The sequence below is a fragment of the Hylobates moloch genome, unplaced genomic scaffold (genome assembly GCF_009828535.3).
Source record: "Hylobates moloch isolate HMO894 unplaced genomic scaffold, HMol_V3 SCAFFOLD_8, whole genome shotgun sequence".
Lineage (NCBI taxonomy): Eukaryota > Metazoa > Chordata > Mammalia > Primates > Hylobatidae > Hylobates > Hylobates moloch.
Window position 1 is genome coordinate 71838945 of NW_026652283.1, and position 22214 is coordinate 71861158.

General features: G+C 37.4%; 1 protein-coding gene across 3 annotated transcripts in view; it reads right to left on the bottom strand.

Annotated features, from left to right (window-relative positions):
* The window catches only part of ATF6 (activating transcription factor 6), a 226788-nt gene that overhangs the window by 141902 nt on the left and 62672 nt on the right, over positions 1–22214 (bottom strand). For all 3 annotated transcript variants that reach the window (XM_032161151.2, XM_032161153.2, XM_058442280.1), the window contains exon 9: positions 21696–21787. In XM_032161151.2, coding sequence (XP_032017042.1) covers positions 21696–21787 — 92 coding nt within the window. The remainder of the gene's footprint in view (positions 1–21695; positions 21788–22214) is intronic.

Here is a 22214-nt window from a genome sequence, read left to right on the forward strand (position 1 = left end):
CCTGAGCTAAAGCTATCCTCCCGCCTTGGCCTCCCAAAGTGCTGGGATTACAGACGTAAGCCACTGCGCCCCGCCTTAATTAACACTTTTAACTCATTAATAGTGCTTAGGAACTTGGCTCATCAATAAGACTTTGTCTGTGTGTTCGCAATTTGTTTTATGATGCAACCCACACAATTTACACTACTCATAAAATTCAACACAAAGGGAATCTCCCTAGAGAAGCACAAAAGCTCCTATTTGGAGGGATAAACTACTTCTTAAAATTCAACACAAAGGGAATCTCCCTAGAGAAGCACAAAAGATTCTATTTGGAGGGATAAAATGCAAGAGGAAAGTAAGGCTAATGAAAAAGGGTAGTTAAGGAGACTGTGGTTCTAAAGGAAAAGCAGTTCTTTGAGATAATAGTAGTTTGCCTCCAAATTTGGGGAAATCAGCGTTGGGGGAAAACGGGGAGCAGACACATCTCTCTAGAATATTTTTCTGATCCCTTAATGTATTTTCCATTCTCCTCAATTCTTCACCCCCAGAAATCATTGCTACCCAGTGATTCTCACATGGCATGCTGTAGCACTTGGGAATACTGCAAACTCTTCAAAGGTGTACCACCAATTAAAGCCATTGTGTAACATTTAATTTTGCTACAACTGAGGCTATATTTTGTCACAGTTGTATCTTTCAGACTAAATGTTTACCTGAGCAGTCACACATCAATATAAACCTTGCCACAAATGAGGTAAGAGACCTAGTGGAATGTCTGTCTAAACTTAAGAAAAGTCACCCTGATGAGTATTTAAGAAAACATGAGAGAAGCAGAAAACAATAGCAATTTGGGAGGGAAGTCAAATGAAGAGTGTGATGATAACTAAGAAATTTTATTTCTTCTTTTGGAAACTAACTTTAAAAAAAAAGTGTTTACTTTTTCTTTCAAGCATGGTGCCAAAAATTCTACTTATGAAAGTAAGCTATGAATAAAATCAAAGTTAAGAACTTTCCCCTAAGTTTAGAGAATCTCAATTAATTCAACCCCTACTGACCCCGCTATTGTTATTAGTGAAATATCCATATACTAATGTTCCTGTTTGGTGGAAGTACTCACTCCCTGATCCCTCCAGTATCTCTACCATCCTAATTATTAAGAGTTTCCCCTTGTTTTAACTAGAAATGTGCTTCCTTTTTAAAAAACAAAAAACAAAAAAACTTCCACCTTTTGATACTAGTTCTGGATTCTGTGGCCATCCAGAACAAGTCTAAGTAAGCCTTCTTCTAATGTCCAAAGACATCCAACATCCCCCTTACCCCAGGCTTTCTTTTTCAAGATTATAGTTTCTTGATTCTTTCACATACTCCTCTTTACAGCATAGTCTGAAGTTCCTTTAGCATATTTGGTCACTCTCCTATCAATATGCTTCTCAGAGGTAATGTCCAGAATTGGCCACAGTACTTCTTAGGTAGTATGACCACTACAGAATGGAAAAGGATAATTCCACCATTTGTTCTAGACACTGTTGTTCTACTGATGCAGTCTAATATCGCATAGGCTTTCCTGGCAGTTATATTATACTCTATTTATATTGAGCCCAGTGTAATTAAAACCCTAAGTCCTTTCACACAAACTGATTTTGAACCACGACTTTTGCTTCTCTTCCTATCCCACCTCAATGCTGAATTTATGTAACTGAGTTTTAGGATCCAGCTGAATAATTTATATCAATTCCTTTAAAAATACTTGCCTACTAATCAATCAAGAACTTTTAGGCTCCTCAGTAGCAAAAGAAATTCTTCCAAGAAAGTATCAGCATGCCATCAATATCCTGTACTGAGTTGTTATTAAAATAAAAAGCTCCTTCTAAATCTGTAAAAATGTAGGTTTATCTACTTATGAATTAACTGAAATATCACCTAGATCAAAATTTCCCATCTTGACCATAAAGATATCACAAGAATGTTAAATGCTCTTCTAAGATGCAAATACAGTATATTTTAACAGTAGCTACCACTTTTGAGTACCTACTATGTATTAAGGAATGAAGGCTCAAAGGAAGTTGAGGCTCAAAGAGTTTAAACAGTTTGCCCAAGTTTATGCTCTAAATAACTAAGAAAGTCAGGATTTGGATTCAGGATTGGAATTCCATCACTGCACTATGTTGACCACATTTCCCAGAATGAATGATTCATCCATTAATTTATTCATGTAGTAAATACCTATTATGTTCCAAGAACTATATTTGGTGCTAATGACTCAAAGATGAAAGATACAAAAAATCAGATTACAGCAAGTCTTCAAATAATGCTGGTTCATGCAATGTCATTTTGTGATAACACTGATGACAAAAAAAAAAGTCAATTCCCAGCCAAGGTCACTGTCTGTGTGGAGTTTGCATACTCTCCCCAAGTCTGCATGAGTTTCCTGTGGGTACTCCAGTTTCCTCCCACGGTTTCCTCCTTAAGATGTGCATGTTAAGTTAACTGGCATGTCTAAATGGCCCCAGTCTGAATGAGTGTGGGGAACATGTGTGAGTGCACCCTTCAAAGGGATGGCACCCTGTCCAGGGTTAATTCTTGACTTGTGTGCCAAGCTGCCAGGATAGGCTCCAGCCACCTACCACCCTGAACTGCAATAAACGCATTGGAAAATACAAATCATTGTAAAATAAAAATGTGTACAGTATACAATAATCATACAAGTGCATGACAATAAATGATGTATGAAAGCTCTCAGCAAGCCTGCCATATTTGTGATTGCTTTTGAACTGTGTGGTAGGATGTGCTCCTTTCACTTTGCAAACATTTATTCCTTGATTTAAACCACCACTACTATAACCACTGTCACTCACTGGTTCACCAAAAACTGGATGAATAATTATCCTTTTTAAAAATTTTTTATTTCCATAGGTTTTTGGGGGAACAGGTGGCATTTGGTTAGATGAGTAAGTTGTTTAGTGGTGATCTGTGAGATTTTGGTGCACCTATATCCCAAGCTTAGCTCCCACTTATGAGTGAGAATATAACGCTGTTTGATTTTCCATTCCTGAGTTACTTCACTTAGAATAGTCTCCAATCCCATCGAAGTTGCTGCGAATGCTATTAATTCATTCCTTTTTATGACTGAGTAGTATTCCATCATATATATATACCACAGTTTCTTTATCCACTTGTTAATTGATGGGCATGTGGGTTGGTTCCACATTTTTGCAATTGCAAATTTTGCTGCTATAAATATGAATGAGCAAATATCTTTTTTGTTTAATGACCTCTTTTCCTCTGGGTAGAAACCCAGTAGTGGAATTGCTGGATCAAATGGTAGTTCTACTTTTAGTTCTTTAAGGAATCTCCACACTGTTTTCCACAGTGGTTGTACTAGTCTAGGTGACTTTACCAATGTTTGAGAACCATTATTCTAAACTAACTCTGTTTTTCACATCTTTCCTATCTCAGTTCCCTAAAAGGTACACATTTTTACAATGGATTCAACAGAAGTGGATAGTTTGGAAATAGGGACTGGGGGAGTTTGGAGGGACATGAAAGGGTAAAAAGTGGCTATTTGTATGACTTATGGATAATTTATAAATTGAATTAATTCAGAACTATTGATATTTTAAAGTTTGTAAAGAATTCTTCTACTAATCATTGTTCTTTTAATGATTTTACTAACACTATGAAAACTGGCATTTCAACTCACAATTCATGGCTGTTAACAGGCAAATGCTTTGAGCTTATCTATCTGTGTAGTCTATCCCATCTGTATCCAGGCTGCTCTATAATCACTTAGCAGCTGTACTTACTGAAAATCAGTTTTAATGTTAATTGGTTTGGCTCATAAGTGGTCACTATTTTTCCCAGTGCCCACTTTGGTAATGATTATCCATTGTAATGACAATATACCCTTAACCATAGCTATTTCAGTAACTTTTAGCCTTTTTTGAGTCAAGGAGCTCAGACACATTCAATGAGCTTCACAAAAATTATCTTATTTACATTATACAGAGTCAATAAAGTATTTTCAACAAGGGAGTCATGATGAAGCAAAATTTAGGATCCAAATAGTCTGTGGGTCTCAATTTTATTATCTATCCATTGGCTAGAATATTTCGAAGAGGTAATATATTAATAAATTCTGCTAAGAATCTTTTAACGTTTTTCACTTGTTTGTTTTTGGTTGTTATTATTTTTTGGCCTCCATTCCCTGTAGTTTTTTTGTCTTAAAATGGAATTTCTCTTAAGCTAAATTACAGACAAGTTGATTGTCCAATTCAGCTAAAAAAAAAATTTAAATACTTGAACTCTATAAAACAACCCACAGAAACTAATTTTAACCATCTGAATAACTACAGGTTTGTAATGCCCTTATTTTTATTAACATCTGAAAGACAGGTAAGAACTTCATTTCACTGCCAGAATTCAATATTGTTTTAGTACAACTGTGACATCGCAAATATTGAAAGGAATTTGACAGTTCTTGTAATGGTCAAATGTATAAAAGAGTATGAGAAAATTATTATTTATATGAACTTTTAGATTCTTGCCATGAGTGCTTTTGCATCATTCAAATGTCCCCTTTTGTTAATTTTAGAAAAATTAAATTTCCAAGAACTCAAAGAAATGACTCAGTCATAGTAAGGGTTAGTATAATGAATGCACATTTGGTGACTGTTTCTAGTTCATAATATTAATAAAGCAATCTAACCAAACTTTGTATAATTGCTTAAATCAGGTTCTATTCAGTACGTTTAAAACAAGCTACAAATATTAAGAAAACTGAAGAAGTTTCTATGTCTCTATGATCAGAAACATGCTAGTCCACAGAGTAACAGTAGTTTTAAGCCAGAAAATAATCATTACACCAATAAACCTTGCTCATATTATGGGCCACTGGTCCTGAAAAGCATGGATTAATAAAACACAAATGATTTCAATTTCCCCGAAAGTCTGGAAAAAGTATTATAAGAATTGTTACCTTACTTTTTCATTTATTAAATTCTAAAAGCCAACAACTGTTTTAGATTATTTATGAAGCCACTTAATCCTTACAGTGTGGTTTCAGATACTCAGTCTTCATACCAAGTAGCTGAACAAAAAATGGCATATCTCCAAGTCCATTCTACTCCTTGAAAACCTGCTTCCTTATGGTACAAGTAGGTCAATTTCGAATTCAAGCCATCTTACCAGGTAAGAATCATAGTGCTTCTTATCCTTAAAAGAAACTGCTTCTTATCCTCAAAAGCTGCTGCTGCTCTGTGGCTTGGAGAGCCACACACAAAAAGCTGAAATTACTTTAAGATGAAAAGAGCATGGAGATCTTCATGTTTTAATGTGAAATAGTGGAATGAGCACAAAATTTGGAGACAGGAGATCTGGGTTCAAGATGTTACTCTGAGACTCGTCACTTGAGTATGTCTGGGATACTTGGTCAACTTCTCTAAGCCTCCAATTCCTCACATGTAAAACATGAAAAATAACAAATATTTCACAAGGTTTTCCTGAGATTCAAATGAGACAATAGATGGGAACATGGTTTATAAAGCCCAAAGATGACACAGAGCAGGACACTTGTCTTCCTGCCTACCAGGTTCAGGCTAGTGGCAACATAGTAACTAAAGTGATCCTTTTAAAATCTAGGTCAGATTATTATGTCACCTCTGCTCAAAACCTTCTGATGGCTTCCCATTTCTATCATGGTAAAAGCCCAAATCTTTAAAATGACAGAAGTCTTACCTCAATTGACCTCTCCCTGTATCTCACCTCTCTGACATCATCTCCTACTACTCTAACTTTAGCAAAGCCACACTAACCACCTTGCTTTTCCTTGAACATGCAAGACACATTTCCACCCCAGGATCCCTGCAATGGCCGTTTCCTCTGCCAAGAATGCTGTTCTTCCTCAGATATCCACATGGCTAATCCTCTCCTCTCCTTTAAGCCTTGGCTCAAACACCGGCCTTACAGTGATCACCATTTAAAACTACAGTCCTGGCAGGGAACAGTGGCTCACACCTGTAATCCCAGCACTTTGTGAAGCCAAGGTGGGCAGACTGCTTCAGCCCAGGAGTTTGAGACCAGCCTGGGCAACATAGTGAAACGTCATCTCTACAATAATAATAATCATAATACAATAATTAGCTGGGTGTGGTGGAGTGTGCCTGTGGTCCCAGCTCCTCAGGAGGCTGAGGTGGGACAATCGCTTGAGCTCGGGAGGTCAAGGCTGAGTGAGCCGTGATTGTATTACTGTACTTTAGCCTGGGGAACAGGGCAAGGCCTTGTCTCAAAAAAATTAAAAATAAGTAAATAAAACTACAGTCCCAACAACCACCCTTCCACGTGTAAAACCATTTACCCTACTATACATTATCCCTTTGTTCAAAGAATTTATAATTTTCTCATTTTACTTATGTTTATTGTCTCTCTTCTCGCTAGAATGTAAGCTAAGGGGTGTTCTAGTTCCTGGTTCATAAGAGGTATTCCTTTTTCAAAAAATAAATAAACTTTGTGCACCATCTGCCTCTTGTCAAGATCTACATTTTAGGGAAACTAACCCACAACTCAAGAATGGCAGGTGATGAAGTCACTATTACACCATTTCCAGATCCAGGAACAGAACATTATGTTAACTTTCGATGCAACTGAGGCTAAAAGGAGAAAAAAATGGGGAGTTTTCAAGGTAGTTTCCAAATTTTAAAAAGGTTTTCTCTTCTCTGTTTATTGAATGGTTCAGAGATGATTTTTGCAGCCTAGTAGTAACTGAGGGTAATTTATTAGAAACATAAATGTGATTAAATGAAGAAACAGACCTTCAAGTCAAGACAAAAGAACCCTCTAAATAGCAGTTCTCAGAGCCAAGGATTACCATGCTCTGGGAAGAAACCTGCACTTTACAGTGGCTATTTGCCAAATGGGCCAACATGAACAAGAAAACAACCTGAGATTCTTTCATTCATTCAATAAGCAATTGTAAAGCAAGCACTATTCTAATAGATGACGCTTATTCTTGGAATCCAGCCACTAAACTGTGAGGAAACCCAAGCAGCTGTGGAGAGGTCCAAATGAAGAAAAACCAAGAACCCTGGCCCACATCCCAGGCTCAGGTCCCAGCTGAAAGCTGTCACCAACTTACTGGCCATGTGAATGAGCCAATCTGAAGGTGGGTCTTCCAACCTAAGCCACCCCAGTTAACACTCCATGGAGATAAAGAAGAACTGTCTGTCCTGAACCCTGCCCAATTTGCAGATTTCTTTACCAAAATAGTAACTGCTGTTGTCTTAAGCTTTTAGGTTTTGGGGTGGTTTGTTCCACAGTATTAGATAACTGATACTCTATAGTAATTAGATTGCTGACATCACTGAGTCAGTGTTTAATATAAAAGGTATGTGTGTGAACAACTCTTTGTATGTTTCTCACTACAGAAAAGTATCCTCTGATTATTCTAAATGTCAAAAAACATGGCTGTAAATTTGAGTACAATCTCTCTTTTCTGTTATACTTACATCAATCCAGTCAATTCATAAGTTACTTTCCCCTATCACAGCCAATCCTAAGCTTTAGGGGAATGGGCAGAGTTGCCAGAGTCCTAACTCCTCTAACTGTAAATGCCAACTCCTTTTTCTCTGCCTGAGTGGCTGTTGCTCTATCAGTGATTAAGCCAAGGCTCCAGAGGCAGATTGTGATTCTGATCTCTGCCACACATTAGCTGTGTCTTTGGTTTCCTCATCTGTAAATTAGGAATAATAATACCTGCCTCATGGCACTAGGAGGAACAAATGAATTAATCCATATATCAAATAGAATACTTGGACTAGTGTTTAGTGCATAAAAAGTAATTAGTGTTTGATAAATAATGGCTTAATACAACATGCAGAAAAAACTATTTACTACCCAAGCACACATGGTATCAACATATAGCCAACCTAGCTTATTCCAAAACTAAGAATCTTCACCTGTTTTCATCCTCTTTTCTTCTAGTTGCCTTATTTCCATTTATCTGTCATTGTTAATTTACCAAAAAAAAAAAAAATGGGAGGAAGGAAAAATAAAAGCAAGTAACTGAGAAATCTGCTTTATTGAGAATTCTGGGAAAGGGCTGAGACAGAAAATAATATAAGGTATATAGATCATCTGTACATTCCCTAATTCTGGCTCCTCAGAGGCCATGGATTGTGATAAACTGACTGTGTGCACAACATACTAATGCCAATTTATGTTCAGAACACACAGACACCAAAAAGTCCAAAGGCACGGCACACACCTGCAGTTCATACTGACATTAGTCATAAATCAATTAAGAACCATTTGTAGAATGACACTTAAAATTATGTTTCAAATGCTTACTAAAGTGACAAAACAGCTCAATCTGGAGACAAAAAAGACATGAATGGCAAACTGCCTAGAAGTCTAAGCAATACATAATAATTACATATGTACTTCTGTACGTTCAAAAGCTTCAAAGGTATCCTATACTACCCTTAATATTAGCCTAGACATTCACTTGTTACAAAATTAAGGTGTTTATTTCCTTTATTATTTATGTTCTGCAGCACTTACACAGCATGATTTCACCCAGCTATATTAAGTACTGAAAATGGTGACTGAAAATGCTATTTCACACAAACTATCCACTAGTCCCTGTTTTATGTTAACTAAGATGTATGATCTGAAGAACATATCGAAGTACGCAACTTAAACTCTGATAGCAGTTTTCTCACCTGGCCTAGTTTCTCACTGACCCCTTCTCACTAGGTAGAAAGCAGAAGAGATAAATCTCCTTTTATCTCTTAAGTTGGCAAGGGATGTAGGTTTCTGGTTTCAACTGCCTTTCCCTTCATTACAACAATGAAGTGTGGGGAAAAAGTAGCCAAGTGATACACGATAAAGCCACTGGGATGCTCCTCGTAAGTCTCCCTATGTACAACTCATATGAAAGCCAAAACTAGAGAAAAGCATCAACAGAATTTTCCATGCCCTCAAAACCCAGCTCTGTGCTTGATAGGCTCTAAGACATCTTTTTCAACAAAGGATGAAATCTACAGAGAAAAGAGAACCAATTACTTTGTGTAGACACATTTTTGACAAACATGAATACGTTAGACTATTTGGGGAAAGGACTGCCTTTGGCTCTGTTACCCTCCTGCAATTCCAGATTCAATAACACCTGGTACTCAGATACATTGTATTTCTTCAGTTCATGTGTCACTTTGATAAATGTGGAAAGTATTTTTAGCCAAAAATTCAAATTAGATTTCATTTAAAAATCTGGCTGAACAAAACCGTGTATACTTGGTGGTTTGAATTCTGACGTTTAAGTTACAAAGTAACTTTTAACCTACAGCCAATAGTGATATCATATGGCGAAATGTGCTCAACAACAACAACAAAAAATTGGAACCAGATTTGGGGACAAGCTCATCTCAGGATAAGAAGCTAGAATTCTTCCTATAAAATAATGAAAAGCCGACAAATTCAGAGAATGCTGGAATAGAAACATTTTACTTCTAACCAGTTCCAGATGACTCAAACTCAATGCCATATGCTCCGTGGTTACCTTTTCCTTAAAGCACAGTCTCATAAGAAAACCACAGAGTAACTGGCCCACTAGTAGCATGATTTACCCTTCCTCATCCGAGTCTGATGTCTCAAACTATAAAGATTCCAGACCTAGTGAGGGCGCAGCACTAACCCAAAACAAAAACAGGGTAAAAGCACTGTCAATTCCAAACATTTGTTAATTTTTTTAAGACCTAACTAAAACATATTTAAAACCTCCTTAGTATGTTCATTTATGATTTGCAGCAAAGGAGGATGACTATAGCGACCTTTAAAATAGAAAGGGGAAAACATAACAAAGGAATCTATAATCTGCAATCCTATGTGCCAGGAAGAAGTTCTCCTCACAGATTATGCTGTGGCCCCTACTCTGTCCAAAACAGAGGTCCATAAATGTCCTCAAGTATATAAGACAAACCTATCTATATAGAGGTGTCTGTCTAGAGACATTTTAATAAAAACTTCCCTTACGTACATTATCTTATAATCTAATGAATAAGTGCTTTTACAAGTTCCATAATGGCTAACGTATAGGAAGAAAGAAATACAAAACTATACACAACAATGTATAGGAAGAAAGAAATACAAAACTATACACAACAATGTATAGGAAGAAAGAAATACAAAACTATACACAACAGTTTTCAACCCTAGACATACTTCAGAATCACCTGGGAAAAATGTTTTGTTTACAAACAAATGCCTTCGACCTACCCTATCAGACTACATAGGTCTTGGGTAGGGCTCAGGTAGCAATATTTTTAAGATTCCAGAGTAAGGCTGGGCATGCTGGCTCACATCTGTAATCCCAACATTTAGGGAGGCTGAGGCAGGAGCATCACTTGAGCCCAGAAATTCGAGACCAGCCTGAGCAACACAGCAAGATGTCATCGCTTCAAAAAAATTTTTTTTAATGAGCCAGGTATGGTGGCGTGTATCTAGAGTACTAACTACTCAAGAAGCTTGAGCCTAGGAGTTCAAGACTGCAGTGAGTTATGATCATGCTGCTGCACTCCAGCCTGGAAAACAAAGTAAGATCCTGTCTCTAAAAAATAAAAATAAAAAATAAAGACAATTCAGGTTACACATTTTTTGGGACAAGAACATCATAGAAGTGATACTGTGCCCTTCTCAGTGCATCCCATCAGGAGCTGCAGATGTCAATATGTCTCATGACTGGGAATGTTACTTTATTACTCAGTTATGGTGGCATAACCTCTTGTCCAATATCTCTCACATTTTCTACCTCTCTGTCTCCCTGTGTTACATTCTATATAATTTCTTCAGATCCATCGTCCCATTCACTATTTCTTTCTTCAAGTATATCTATTTTTTTGTTTTGTTATTATTATTATTATACTTTAAGTTCTAGGGTACATGTGCACAACGTGCAGGTTAGATATATATACATGGGCCACGTTGGTGTGCTGCACCCACTAACTCACCATTTACATTAGGTATATCTCTGAATGTTATCCCTCCCCCTCCCCCGATCCCACCACAGGCCCCAGTGTGTGATGTTCCCTTTCCCGTGTCCAACTGCTCTCACTGTTCAGTTCCCACCTATGAGTGAGAACACGCGGTGTTTGGTTTTTATATCCTTGCGATAGTTTGCTGAGAATGATGGTTTCCAGATTCATCAATGTCCCTACAAAGGACATGAACTCATCATTTTTTATGGCTGCATAGTATTCCATGGTGTATATGTGCCACATTTTCTTAATCCAGTCTATTGTTGTTGGACATTTGGGTTGGTTCCAAGTCTTTGCTATTGTGAACAGTGCCGCAATAAACATATGTGTGGATGTGTCTTTACAGCAGCATGATTTATAATCCTTTGGGTATATACCCAGTAATGGGATGGCTGGGTCAAATGGCGTTTCTAGTTCTAGATCCCTGAGGAATTGCCACACTGTCTTCCACAATGGTTGAACTAGTTTACAGTCCCACCAACAGTGTAAAAGTGTTCCTATTTCTCCACATCCTCTCCAGCACCTGTTGTTTCCTGACTTTTTAATGATGGCCATTCTAACTGGTGTGAGATGGTATCTCATTGTGGTTTTGATTTGCATTTCTCTGATAGGCAGTGATGATGAGCATTTTTTCATGTGTCTGTTGGCTGCATAAATGTCTTCTTTTGAGAAGTGTCTGTTCATATCCTTCACCCACTTTTTGATGGGGTTGTTTTTTTCTTGTAAATTTGTTTGAGTTCTTTGTAGATTCTGGATATCAGCCCTTTGTCAGATGAGCAGATTGCAAAAATTTTCTCCCATTCTGTAGGTTGCCTGTTCACTCTGATGGTAGTTTCTTTTGCTGTGCAGAAGCTCTTTAGTTTAATTAGATCCCATTTGTCAATTTTGGCTTTTGATGCCATTGCTTTTGGTGTTTTAGACATGAAGTCCTTGCCCATGCCTATGTCCTGAATGGTATTGCCTAGGTTTTCTTCTAGGGTTTTTATGGTTTTAGGTCTAACATTTAAGTCTTTGATCCATCTTGAATTAATTTTTGTATAAGGTGTAAGGAACGGATCCAGTTTCAGCTTTCTACATATGGCTAGCCAGTTTTCCCAGCACCATTTATTAAGTAGGGAATCCTTTCCCCATTGCTTCTTTTTGTCAGGTTTGTCAAAGATCAGATGGTTGTAGATGTGTGGTATTATTTCTGAGGGCTCTGTTCTGTTCCTTTGATCTATATCTCTGTTTTGGTACCAGTACCATGCTGTTTTGGTTACTGAAGCCTTGTAGTATATTTTGAAGTCAGGTAGCGTGATGCCTCCAGCTTTGTTCTTTTGGCTTAGGATTGACTTGGCAATGCGGGCTCTTTTTTGGTTCCATATGAACTTTAAAGTAGTTTTTTCCAATTCTGTGAAGAAAGTCATTGGTAGCTTGATGGGGATGCATTGACTCTACAAATTATCTTGGGCAATATGGCCATTTTCATGATATTGATTCTTCTTATCTATGAGCATGGAATGTTCTTCCATTTGTTTGTGTCCTCTTTTATTTCATTGAGCAGTGGTTTGTAGTTCTCCTTGAAAAGGTCCTTCACATTCCTTGTAAGTTGGATTCCTAGGTATTTTATTCTCTTTGAAGCAATTGTGAATGGGAGTTCACTCATGATTTGGCTCTCTGTTTGTCTGCTATTGGTATATAAGAATGCTTGTGATTTTTGCATATTGATTTTGTATCTTGAGACTTTGCTGAAGTTGCTTATCAGCTTAAGGAGATTTTGGGTTGAGATAATGGGGTTTTCTAAATATACAATCATGTCATCTGCAAACAGGGACAATTTGACTTCCCCTTTTCCTAATTGAATACCATTTATTTCTTTCTCTTGCCTGATTGCCCTGGCCAGAACTTCCAACACTATGGTGAATAGGAGTGGTGAGAGAGGGCAACCCTGTCTTGTGCCAGTTTTCAAAGGGAATACTTCCAGTTTTGCCCATTCAGTATGATATTGGCTGTGGGTTTGTCGTAAATAGCTCTTATGATTTTGAAATATGTTCCACCAATATCTAGTTTATTGAGAGTTTTTAGCATGAAGGGCTGTTGAATTTTGTCAAAGGCCTTTTCTGCATCCATTGAGATAACCATGTGGTTTTTGTCTTTGGTTCTGTTTATATGCTGGATTACATTTATTGATTTGCGTATGTTGAACCAGCCTTGCATCCCAGGGATGGAGCCCACTTGATCATGGTGGATAAGCTCTTTGATGTGCTGCTGGACTCGGTTTGCCAGTATTTTATTGAGGATTTTTGCATCGATGTTCATCAGGGATATTGGTCTACTTTACTTCCAACTATGTGGTCAATTTTGGAATACGTGCGACGTGGCGCAGAGAAGAATGTATATTCTGTTGATTTGGGGTGGAGAGTTCTGTAGATGTTTATTAGGTCTGCTTGGTGCAGAGCTGAGTTCAATTCCTGGGTATCCTTGTTAACTTTCTGTCTCGTTGATCTGTCTAATGTTGACGGTGGGGTGTTAAAGTCTTCAATTATGTGTGAACCTGGGAGGCAGAGCTTGCAGTGAGCTGAGATCGTGCCACTGCACTCCAGCCTGGGCAACAAAGTGGGACCCTGTCTCACAAAAATAAATAAAATTTAAAAAAAAGGTCTCCCATTATGATTGTGTGGGAGTCTAAGTCTCTTTGTAGGTCTCTAAGGACTTGCTTTATGAATCTGGGTGCTCCTATATTGGGTGCATATCTATTTCGGATAGTTAGCTCTTCTTGTTGAATTGATCCCTTTACCATTATGTAATGGCCTTCTCTGTCTCTTTTGATCTCTGTTGGTTTGAAGTCTGTTTTATCAGAGACTAGGATTGTAACCCCTGCCTTTTTTTTGTTTTCCATTTGCTTGGTAGATCTTCCTTCATCCCTTTATTTTGAGCCTATGTGTATCTCTGCACATGAGATGGGTCTCCAATTTTTCTAGGATGGACACTTTCTTTTATAAAGTGTCTCTTCTGAGAAGAATTTGCATTCGATTCTTTCAGGTGCCTACAGGCACCACCAACGTAAGCCCACCTAAATTGCATTTTTGGCTTGATTTTGGGGGGATCACACTAGTAGTATAAATTTAGGCTCTAACCTGATTACTTAGGGGCTTTGAGTAAAGAATTATCAGGAAAGACTTTTCATTTGTTTCCACTCTAAAGCCAAAACCAAGATAGGCACTTAATAACAGTCTCTCTGAGTGGTAGGGCAACTTTTGTTCCCCTCTTTTGGCAACCAAGAGTGTCATTCTTTGGAAGTTCTGGCTTTATTTGGGTAGAGAAAAAGGGAGGCCTCAGTTGTGACTTCCCACCTCACTTGGGTCCACAGCTTTCTTTCCCATCCCCAGACACTAGGCCACAAGGATCAGGAACTATATCCAGAACAAGCACCACTTCCAATGTTAGCTTACCATTATAGATTCATCTTATCTTTTATTATTTCTGGCCTCTGAGAAGCCCTTACTTTGTCTCCAGTTGAGCCAGGAAATAAGAGTTTTGATTTATTTTTTCAATCCATCATTTTTTAGTTTGCTAAACTGCAATGAGTTTCTCTGTACCTTTAGCCTACCACATTGCCAAAAACAAAAGGTTAAGGTTCCTTAACCATAAGGTAGAAAAAATAAGATAAAATAACACTTTACAGCATAGTAGAGAAGGCAGAGTCTGTAGGGATAATTAAAAAAAAAAAAAAACCTGGGTTAAATTTCAGGTTCTCAACAATAAAATATGACTAATAATCATAGAATTAACCCCAATGAGTAATAAGAAGAGGATTTTCTTTTTAACCAATTCACATTTGTCCTGTTTAGCCACTCCCTGCTGCCTAGAGTTACTATTTTTATAGACCACCCAGAGTGGGCCACCTCCTTGAATCCTATGCCAAAAATAGCTAGATGCCTTCTTTACTATCCACAAAATATCAATAAGGTCAGAAAAATTAACCCTCATAAGTCCATTTAGTTTATTTTTTTTTCTGTGTGATGTCTATTCAGTAACCCAAACCTCTTCAAACTAGTCAGCTTTGCTGCACATTACCTTTGACAAAACTCTCTTACTTTATATATTAGATATATTTATATTTCATCACCAAATGCCTTCAGGAAATGTTTAAGGCATACCAATATTTGGCAAACTTGTGTGTTTTATATTTTTTTTCATTTGGCCCATACCAATAAGGCACAAACATTCAATTCTATACTGAACATCTGAAACCACATTAATCACTTTACTTGGTAACGTGATCTGCTCTAAAAGAGTTTAGGTTCCTAAATTTAAAATACTTTGGAAATCTCTGGTTCAAATGTCTATTTGTCTGACAAACTTAATTTTGTGGTACTTAAGAAAAGTTCAGATAGAGCTCACAATCTTTTTTTTTTAAAGCCTATGCATTTTCCAGTTAAAACATAATAATGCATGCTTAAGGTTTCTAGATACACAAGACTATAGATGTGACACTTGTTCAATAAATATCTTCCAGGCGGTTACTAATAAGGTTCAAATGGGAAGTTCTTGCTCCTCTGGCAGACTCCCGGACCAGAGAAGATCACAGTCTTGCAGTAAAAAGACTGAAAACAGGCCAGGCGCAGTGGCTCACACCTGTAATCCCAGCATTTTGGGAGGCTGAGGTGGGCAGATCACAAGGTCAGAAGGCTGGTCACGAGACCAGCCTGACCAACATGGTGAAACCCCGACTCTACTAAAAATACAAAAAATTAGCTGAGCATAGTGGCAGGCGCCTGTAATCCCAGCTACTTAGGAGGCTGAGGCAGGAGAATCGTTTGAACCTGGGAGGCAGAGGTTGCAGTGAGCCAAGATCGTGCTACTGCACTCCAGCCTGGGGAACAGAGTGAGACTCCATCTCAAAAAAAAAAAAAAAATGAGTCCAATCAAAACATGCTTTTGAATAACACAAATGATGAAACATCTCAATTCCCAACATGTGATTCAGGGACAAGTTTCAGTCTTTCAAATCACTGTTGTTCTCTGGGCTTTAATATTTCACTGTTCATGCCAAATTTTGTCTACAAGAAATAGTTCTTGGTTTTTATGAATTTCACAGCCAGTTTCCTCCATATTTCCTTGTTGGTGTCTAAAGATATTCTGACTTGTTAAGATACCTTTCTACACTCCCTCATTCCTTCCAGCTTTTCTCCTTGATGCTTTTCTTCAATTTAAGCCTTTTAACATGTTTTTTTTACTTGAATAGTTCCTAATATTCCCGCTACTTCTTAGCTGGCTGTTCCTAAAGCCTCGCACAGAGAAAGATACAGATCTTAACTGATTGATCCTTAAGATTTTCAAATATCTAAACTTTCTCCGATTTTTAATCCCCTCTTTCTACTAATTCCTTTTTGAACACAAACCACTTCTTAATAGGGACCATCATCTCTTCCTTTCATATCAATCAATCTACCATGGAAATGAGATCCATCCCTACCTTTACTTCAGCAGCTGTGGAGATCATTAATTCATTTTAAAAAATTTTTGTCTGGTGGGTGGGGGCACTCAAAAAATTTTTTTTGTTCCAGTCTTTTCTTTCCTAAAATTCTATTTATTCATGAGGGCTTCCACAATGAGATGTCCCCCCCAACCCCACTGTCACTTCCTGTAGCATGATCTAATCCTCTTTATTCCTTCATCGAGTACTACTGCATAAAGCCTCCCATGATTGCCACTAGCAGCGTTACTGGTTACTTCTATGTTCCCTCAAGAATATGCCTGTGAATTTGAGATATAATAAGAAATAATATATTTGGTTTTTATTCTGGTTCCTGTCACAGAGCTCCTAAAACCCTTGGAATTTCCTGAGTGATAGGGGGTAAGAAGACCATCTTTTGTTATCCATAATAAGCCCCTTCCACCTGGACCTGAGTTTATGCTAATGAGGTGACTCTTGGATGATGGAGGCTGATTGCCAGAGAAACCAACCCCATAATTAGTGGGTTGGGATTTTCAGTCCCATCCCTCAACCTCCAAGTAGGGGAGGGGGGCTGGAGTTTAAGTGCAATCACCAATGGCCAATGGTTTAGTCAATCACGCCTACCTAATGAAGCTCCATAAAAACCCCTAACAATGGGATTTGGAGAGCTTCCAGGTTAGCAAACACAAGGAGGTACTAGGAGGGTGGTGCACCTGGAGAGGGCATGAAAGCTCTGCACTCCTCCCCTATACCTTACCCTATGTGTCTCTCCCATTTAGCTTGCCCCACATATCCTTTATAATAAACCAGTAATAGTAAATAGAGTGTTTTCCTGAGTTCTGTGAGCCATTCTAGAAAATTATCAAACCTCAAGAGGGAATTGTGGGAACCCTCAACTTATAGCCACTTAGTCAGAAGTTACAGGTCACAACCTGGGACTTGCAACTGGTGACTGAAGTCAGGGGCAGTCTTTGGGGACTCAGCCCTTAACCTGTGGGAGCCTGTGCTAACTCCAGGTAATTAGTGTCAGAAATGACTTAAATTGGCCAGACATAATGGCTCACACCTGTAATCCCAGCACTTCAGAAGGCCAAGGAAGGAGAATCATTTGAACTTAGGAGTTCAAGACCAGCCTGAGCAACTTTGCCAGGTGTGATGAGGTGCACCCGTAGTCCCAGCTACTTAGAAGGCTGAGGATGGGGGGATTGCTTAAGCCTGGAAGATGGAGGCTGTAGTGAGCTACAATCACACCAATGCACTCCAGCCTGGGCAACTGAGCAAGACCCTGTCTCAATAAAAAATATTTTACAATTAAAATTTAAAAAAGAATTGAGTTAAATTGTAGGACATCCAGTTGGTGTCCAGAGAACTGGAGAATTGCTCATTGTAGAAAATCCACATATTTGGTGTCAGAAGTGTGTAAACAAAAGGTTTGTCATTTTTTAATGCCTATATGTTTATATGACATCCATATAATTCTTTCTCATACAACAGTTGTTTACATATCTGATTCTCTTACCAGACTGTACTTTTATTCATATTTGCATCCTTGATTCCTTGCTCAGTACCTGGCAAACATTAAGTGCTCTATAAATATTTGCTGTATGTCTGACTAAATAAATAAGTACCACGTATAGCCTCAGATAAGAAATGAGGAACTAAAAGAACACACAGTTTTTTGAGAAATAGTTTATGAACATATATAATTCCTACTAATTGGGTGAGGGAGACATTCATTCATACTACAAGTATTTATTGAGTAACTACTATGTGCCAGCCACTGTTCTAAGCACTGGAAAACAAAAGAGATAAAAATACCTGCAGGGAAAGAAAGAAAATAAAATAAATAAGTTACATAGCATACTTGAAGGGGAGAGGTGCTATGTAGAACAATGAAGAAAGAAAGATAGGGAATGCAATGGCAGGAGCTGGGATGGACATTTAGAAAAGGTAGTCCAGGAAAGCCTCAATGGGGTGGCATTTGAGCCTTTTTTTTTTTTTTAATTTTGACCAAAAAAAATTGATGTTTTTTAATCACTTTTTTAAAACTTTTATTTGAAGCTCAGGGGTACATGGTATTTGAGCTTAACACCTGACAGAAAGAATCTCTGAGGGAAGGGCACTGCCGGCAGTGGGAATAAAAGTGAAGACCATGAAGTGCTAGCAGGCTTAGAGTGTTTGAGGAAGAGCACACAGGCCAATGTGACAGGCTAACAATAACATTTTTGATCCACAAGATAGGCAAGTATTTTAAAAACACAATATCCAGTGTTAGGAAACGTGAGAAAATGGATACTCCTCCCTCCTGCTAGTGGGAATGTAAACGGATACAGTCTTTTTGGAAGGCAATTTGGCAAAACCTATCACAATTTCAGATAATCGTAACCTCTAGTTCTAGTCTAGATTCTATCATACACATACAGACACATAAATATATGGAAATACATTTTGTGTACACATATCAGTAAATAACTGGAAATACCCTAGCTGCCTATCAAAAGATGGTTAAATAAATTACGGCAGCAGTTGGGCAAGTGTGCACTGGGGTTTTAAGCAGTCCAAGGAACTCTGGGGATCCTAAAAGTCTTTCAAAGTCAGCAAAGTTCTCCCTTTTCCAACTGCATACCTATGTGAGTCTAAATTTTCTTCATTTATTTCAACCCAAACAATATATCATAACAGATTACATGAAAAAACAGATAATCCTGCCAGATTCTGTTAAGTCAGACATCAAAGATTTTTATGAAACTATTGATTTGACCTAAAGAAGCAGCAATAGGTCTCAAGTATCCCCATGTGTTTTAGAAGCCTGAAGTCAGTGAGATAAAACCCAATATTAAGAATTTGAAGGAAAGTAACTTGGGGGAAAGAATGTAAAGAAAATACTGGGTAGTCTGGCTACAGCATAATAATAATTAATTTGGTTTTCTGGTTTTCAAAATTTTGGATTGCAACAAAAGGAAATTTCAATATGCTGTTTCAATTTTTAGTAGCAAATAAATGTGTATATAGAGAAAAACTAAAACGGATGTATTTGAGCTCCCCCCAAAAAAAAAAAATTTTTACAAAACTATAAAGTAGTACCACTCTTCTGTATCTCACTAAATTTTTGGAGGTTTGGGAGATATAATTATTCTTCATTAACATGTTATTTATGTTAACATGTAAAGTAATGGTTTATGGTTTATTATTTTTAAATGAATTAAAAATTTTTTAGTTTTATTTTTAAAGTTTTAATTTCTCACATAATAAATATCAGTATATATAAACCACAAAATCAAAAATTATTTGGGATCCTTGGTAACTTTTAGGGGTACAAAGGGGTTCCCAAGACCTAAAGTTTGAGAATTGTTAAATTACGGCACATTCACACTACAAAAAACTATGTAGTATTAAGAGAATAATGTATTCACATATTTTAAAGAAAGCACAATTTGTATATAATTGTTTCATGTAAAACCAAAATTTTTAAACTAAATACATATAAACACAAAGACACAACACAAATGTGGGAATAGATGTTTATATATTCTATATGAAATGTTCTTCCTGTATCTTACTTAAATAATTCCTAATCTTCTTTTAGATCTTAACACAATCACCTCTTTCTCAGAGAAACCTTGCCTTACTTCCCTAACTAGGTCAAGTGACCCTATCATGTTGGCTCATGATATCATGTACCTTTCCTTCATGGCACCTAATATTGTTACAATTTTGCATTTATTTGTGTGATCATTTTGATTAGTATATGTCACCTATATCAGATTATAAATTTCATGAGAGCAGGGGGTTGATTATACAGGGGGTTGATTATATTATTTTCTCAAATTTCCTATATGTTTGAAAATCTTCATAAAAAAAGCTTTTTTTTAAAAAAAGTGATTATTCAACTTTAACTCCTTTCAGTTCTCAACCAATTTTAATACAGACTTCATGCCTACCCCTACTAAATCTGCTTTCCAAGATTACAACTGACGTGATAATTGCCAAATTCAGCTTTCTGCATCTCCCAAGCTCTCAGCAGCATGTGATACCACTGCCCAAGACCTGCTTGAAGCTCTTTTTACTTTGGCTTCAAAAAGCTACTTTCTTTCAGTTCTGCCCCTAATATGCTGTAAGTTTCTTTTCCCAAGGCTATCTACTATTCATACTGGTGTCTCCCAGATTCTTCTTACTTTCCTTCCTCTACTTGTTCTTGGATAATCTCATCTATTCCACTAACATTATCTGTCTGTCAGTCTACCTACCTATCTATAATGTTAATTCTCAATATCTAGTCAGTGCCACAAACTTTCTATACTTAAAATAAAAACTATTGTCTTTCTTCATAAAACTATCCGTCTGTCTATGTTTGCTTCCTCAGATGACAGCAACACCATTCGGTCCCTCAAGATAGAAATTTTTGAATTATCCTTAACTTCCCTCTTTTCTTTCTCATGTCCCACATTATACCAGTTAACAAATCCCACAAAATCTACATCAGTGAGGTTCCCTAAGATTGCCCATTCTTTTTATAACCATAGTGTAAGTTCAGACTCTCATTTATTACCTGAAATACCTCAATAGTCTTCTAATGCTTTCTCTGCCAATAGTTTCTCCTCACTGCAGTTTATACTCAATACAACCCTCAAAGTCCTCTTCCTAATATGCAAAGCTGATTATGTTACCCTCCACCTAAAATCTAGGGATGCCTCATTGTACACAGCAGCACCTATACCTCTAGCCATATATCTAGCCTCATGCATACTCCCCACATATACAAGATACACTGAACTTTTCACTTTTTTATAAACATGTCATGCTATTTCAAAACTGTGCCTTTAAACATGCTGTTCCCTTTGCCTGGCGTGCCTTTCTCATACTTTGCATATGGCAAACTGATATCACAGTTCAATGTTCAGCTTCCTTCATAGGTATCTCCCTTATAACTCAGTCACTCAACAAAAAATGTATTGAGTACCTACCAATACGACAAGAACCTTCACCTCAAGGAACTGGTACTCTATATTATGTTAGGACTCATTCACACTGTTATTATTACGTTCATCACATTATACCATAGTCATCCTTCTACTTGTCTCTCCTCCCAGCTGAATCATGAGATCTTTGAAGGCATGGCTCCTGTCCCATTACTCTTTACACATCTTGAAAAACAAATCATTTTTCCTCTAGTTTATGATGAAAGCTAAAAAATAATGAGAATTTAAGTTTTTAGCATTAGTATCCAAAATAAATATCTATTCACTTACCTCATAGGTCCATAGTTCAGTATTATAAATGCCAATACTATCATCACACAGACAGCTCTTCGCTTTGGACTAGGGACTTTAAGCCTCTGGTTCTAAAGGAAATGACCACATTAAATACAATTAAACTAACATCAATTTCAGAAAAAGCAACACAAGATTAGAATTTTCCTCTTTACCGGTTACGTAAATACCTTGTCTTATTTAAAAAAAAAAAAAATCAAAGGTGAGGAAATAATACTTTTCAAGACTAGAGCAGAAACTTCCAAGTTCCCTTTTCTAGCAGGGAGAGAAAAGGAGAGAAGCAGAAGAGAAAAAAACACAGCAGCCACTCCACTGCAGTTGTCTCTTCACCCAAGAGGAAAGAATTCAATATATATATGCGTATATATTTTTTTGAGACGGGGTGTCGCTTTGTCGCCAAGCTGAAGTGCAGTGGCGCCGTCTCAGCCTCCCAGGTTCAAGCGATTCTGCTGCCTCAGCCTCCCAAGTAGCTGGGATTACAGGTGTGCGCTACACCCA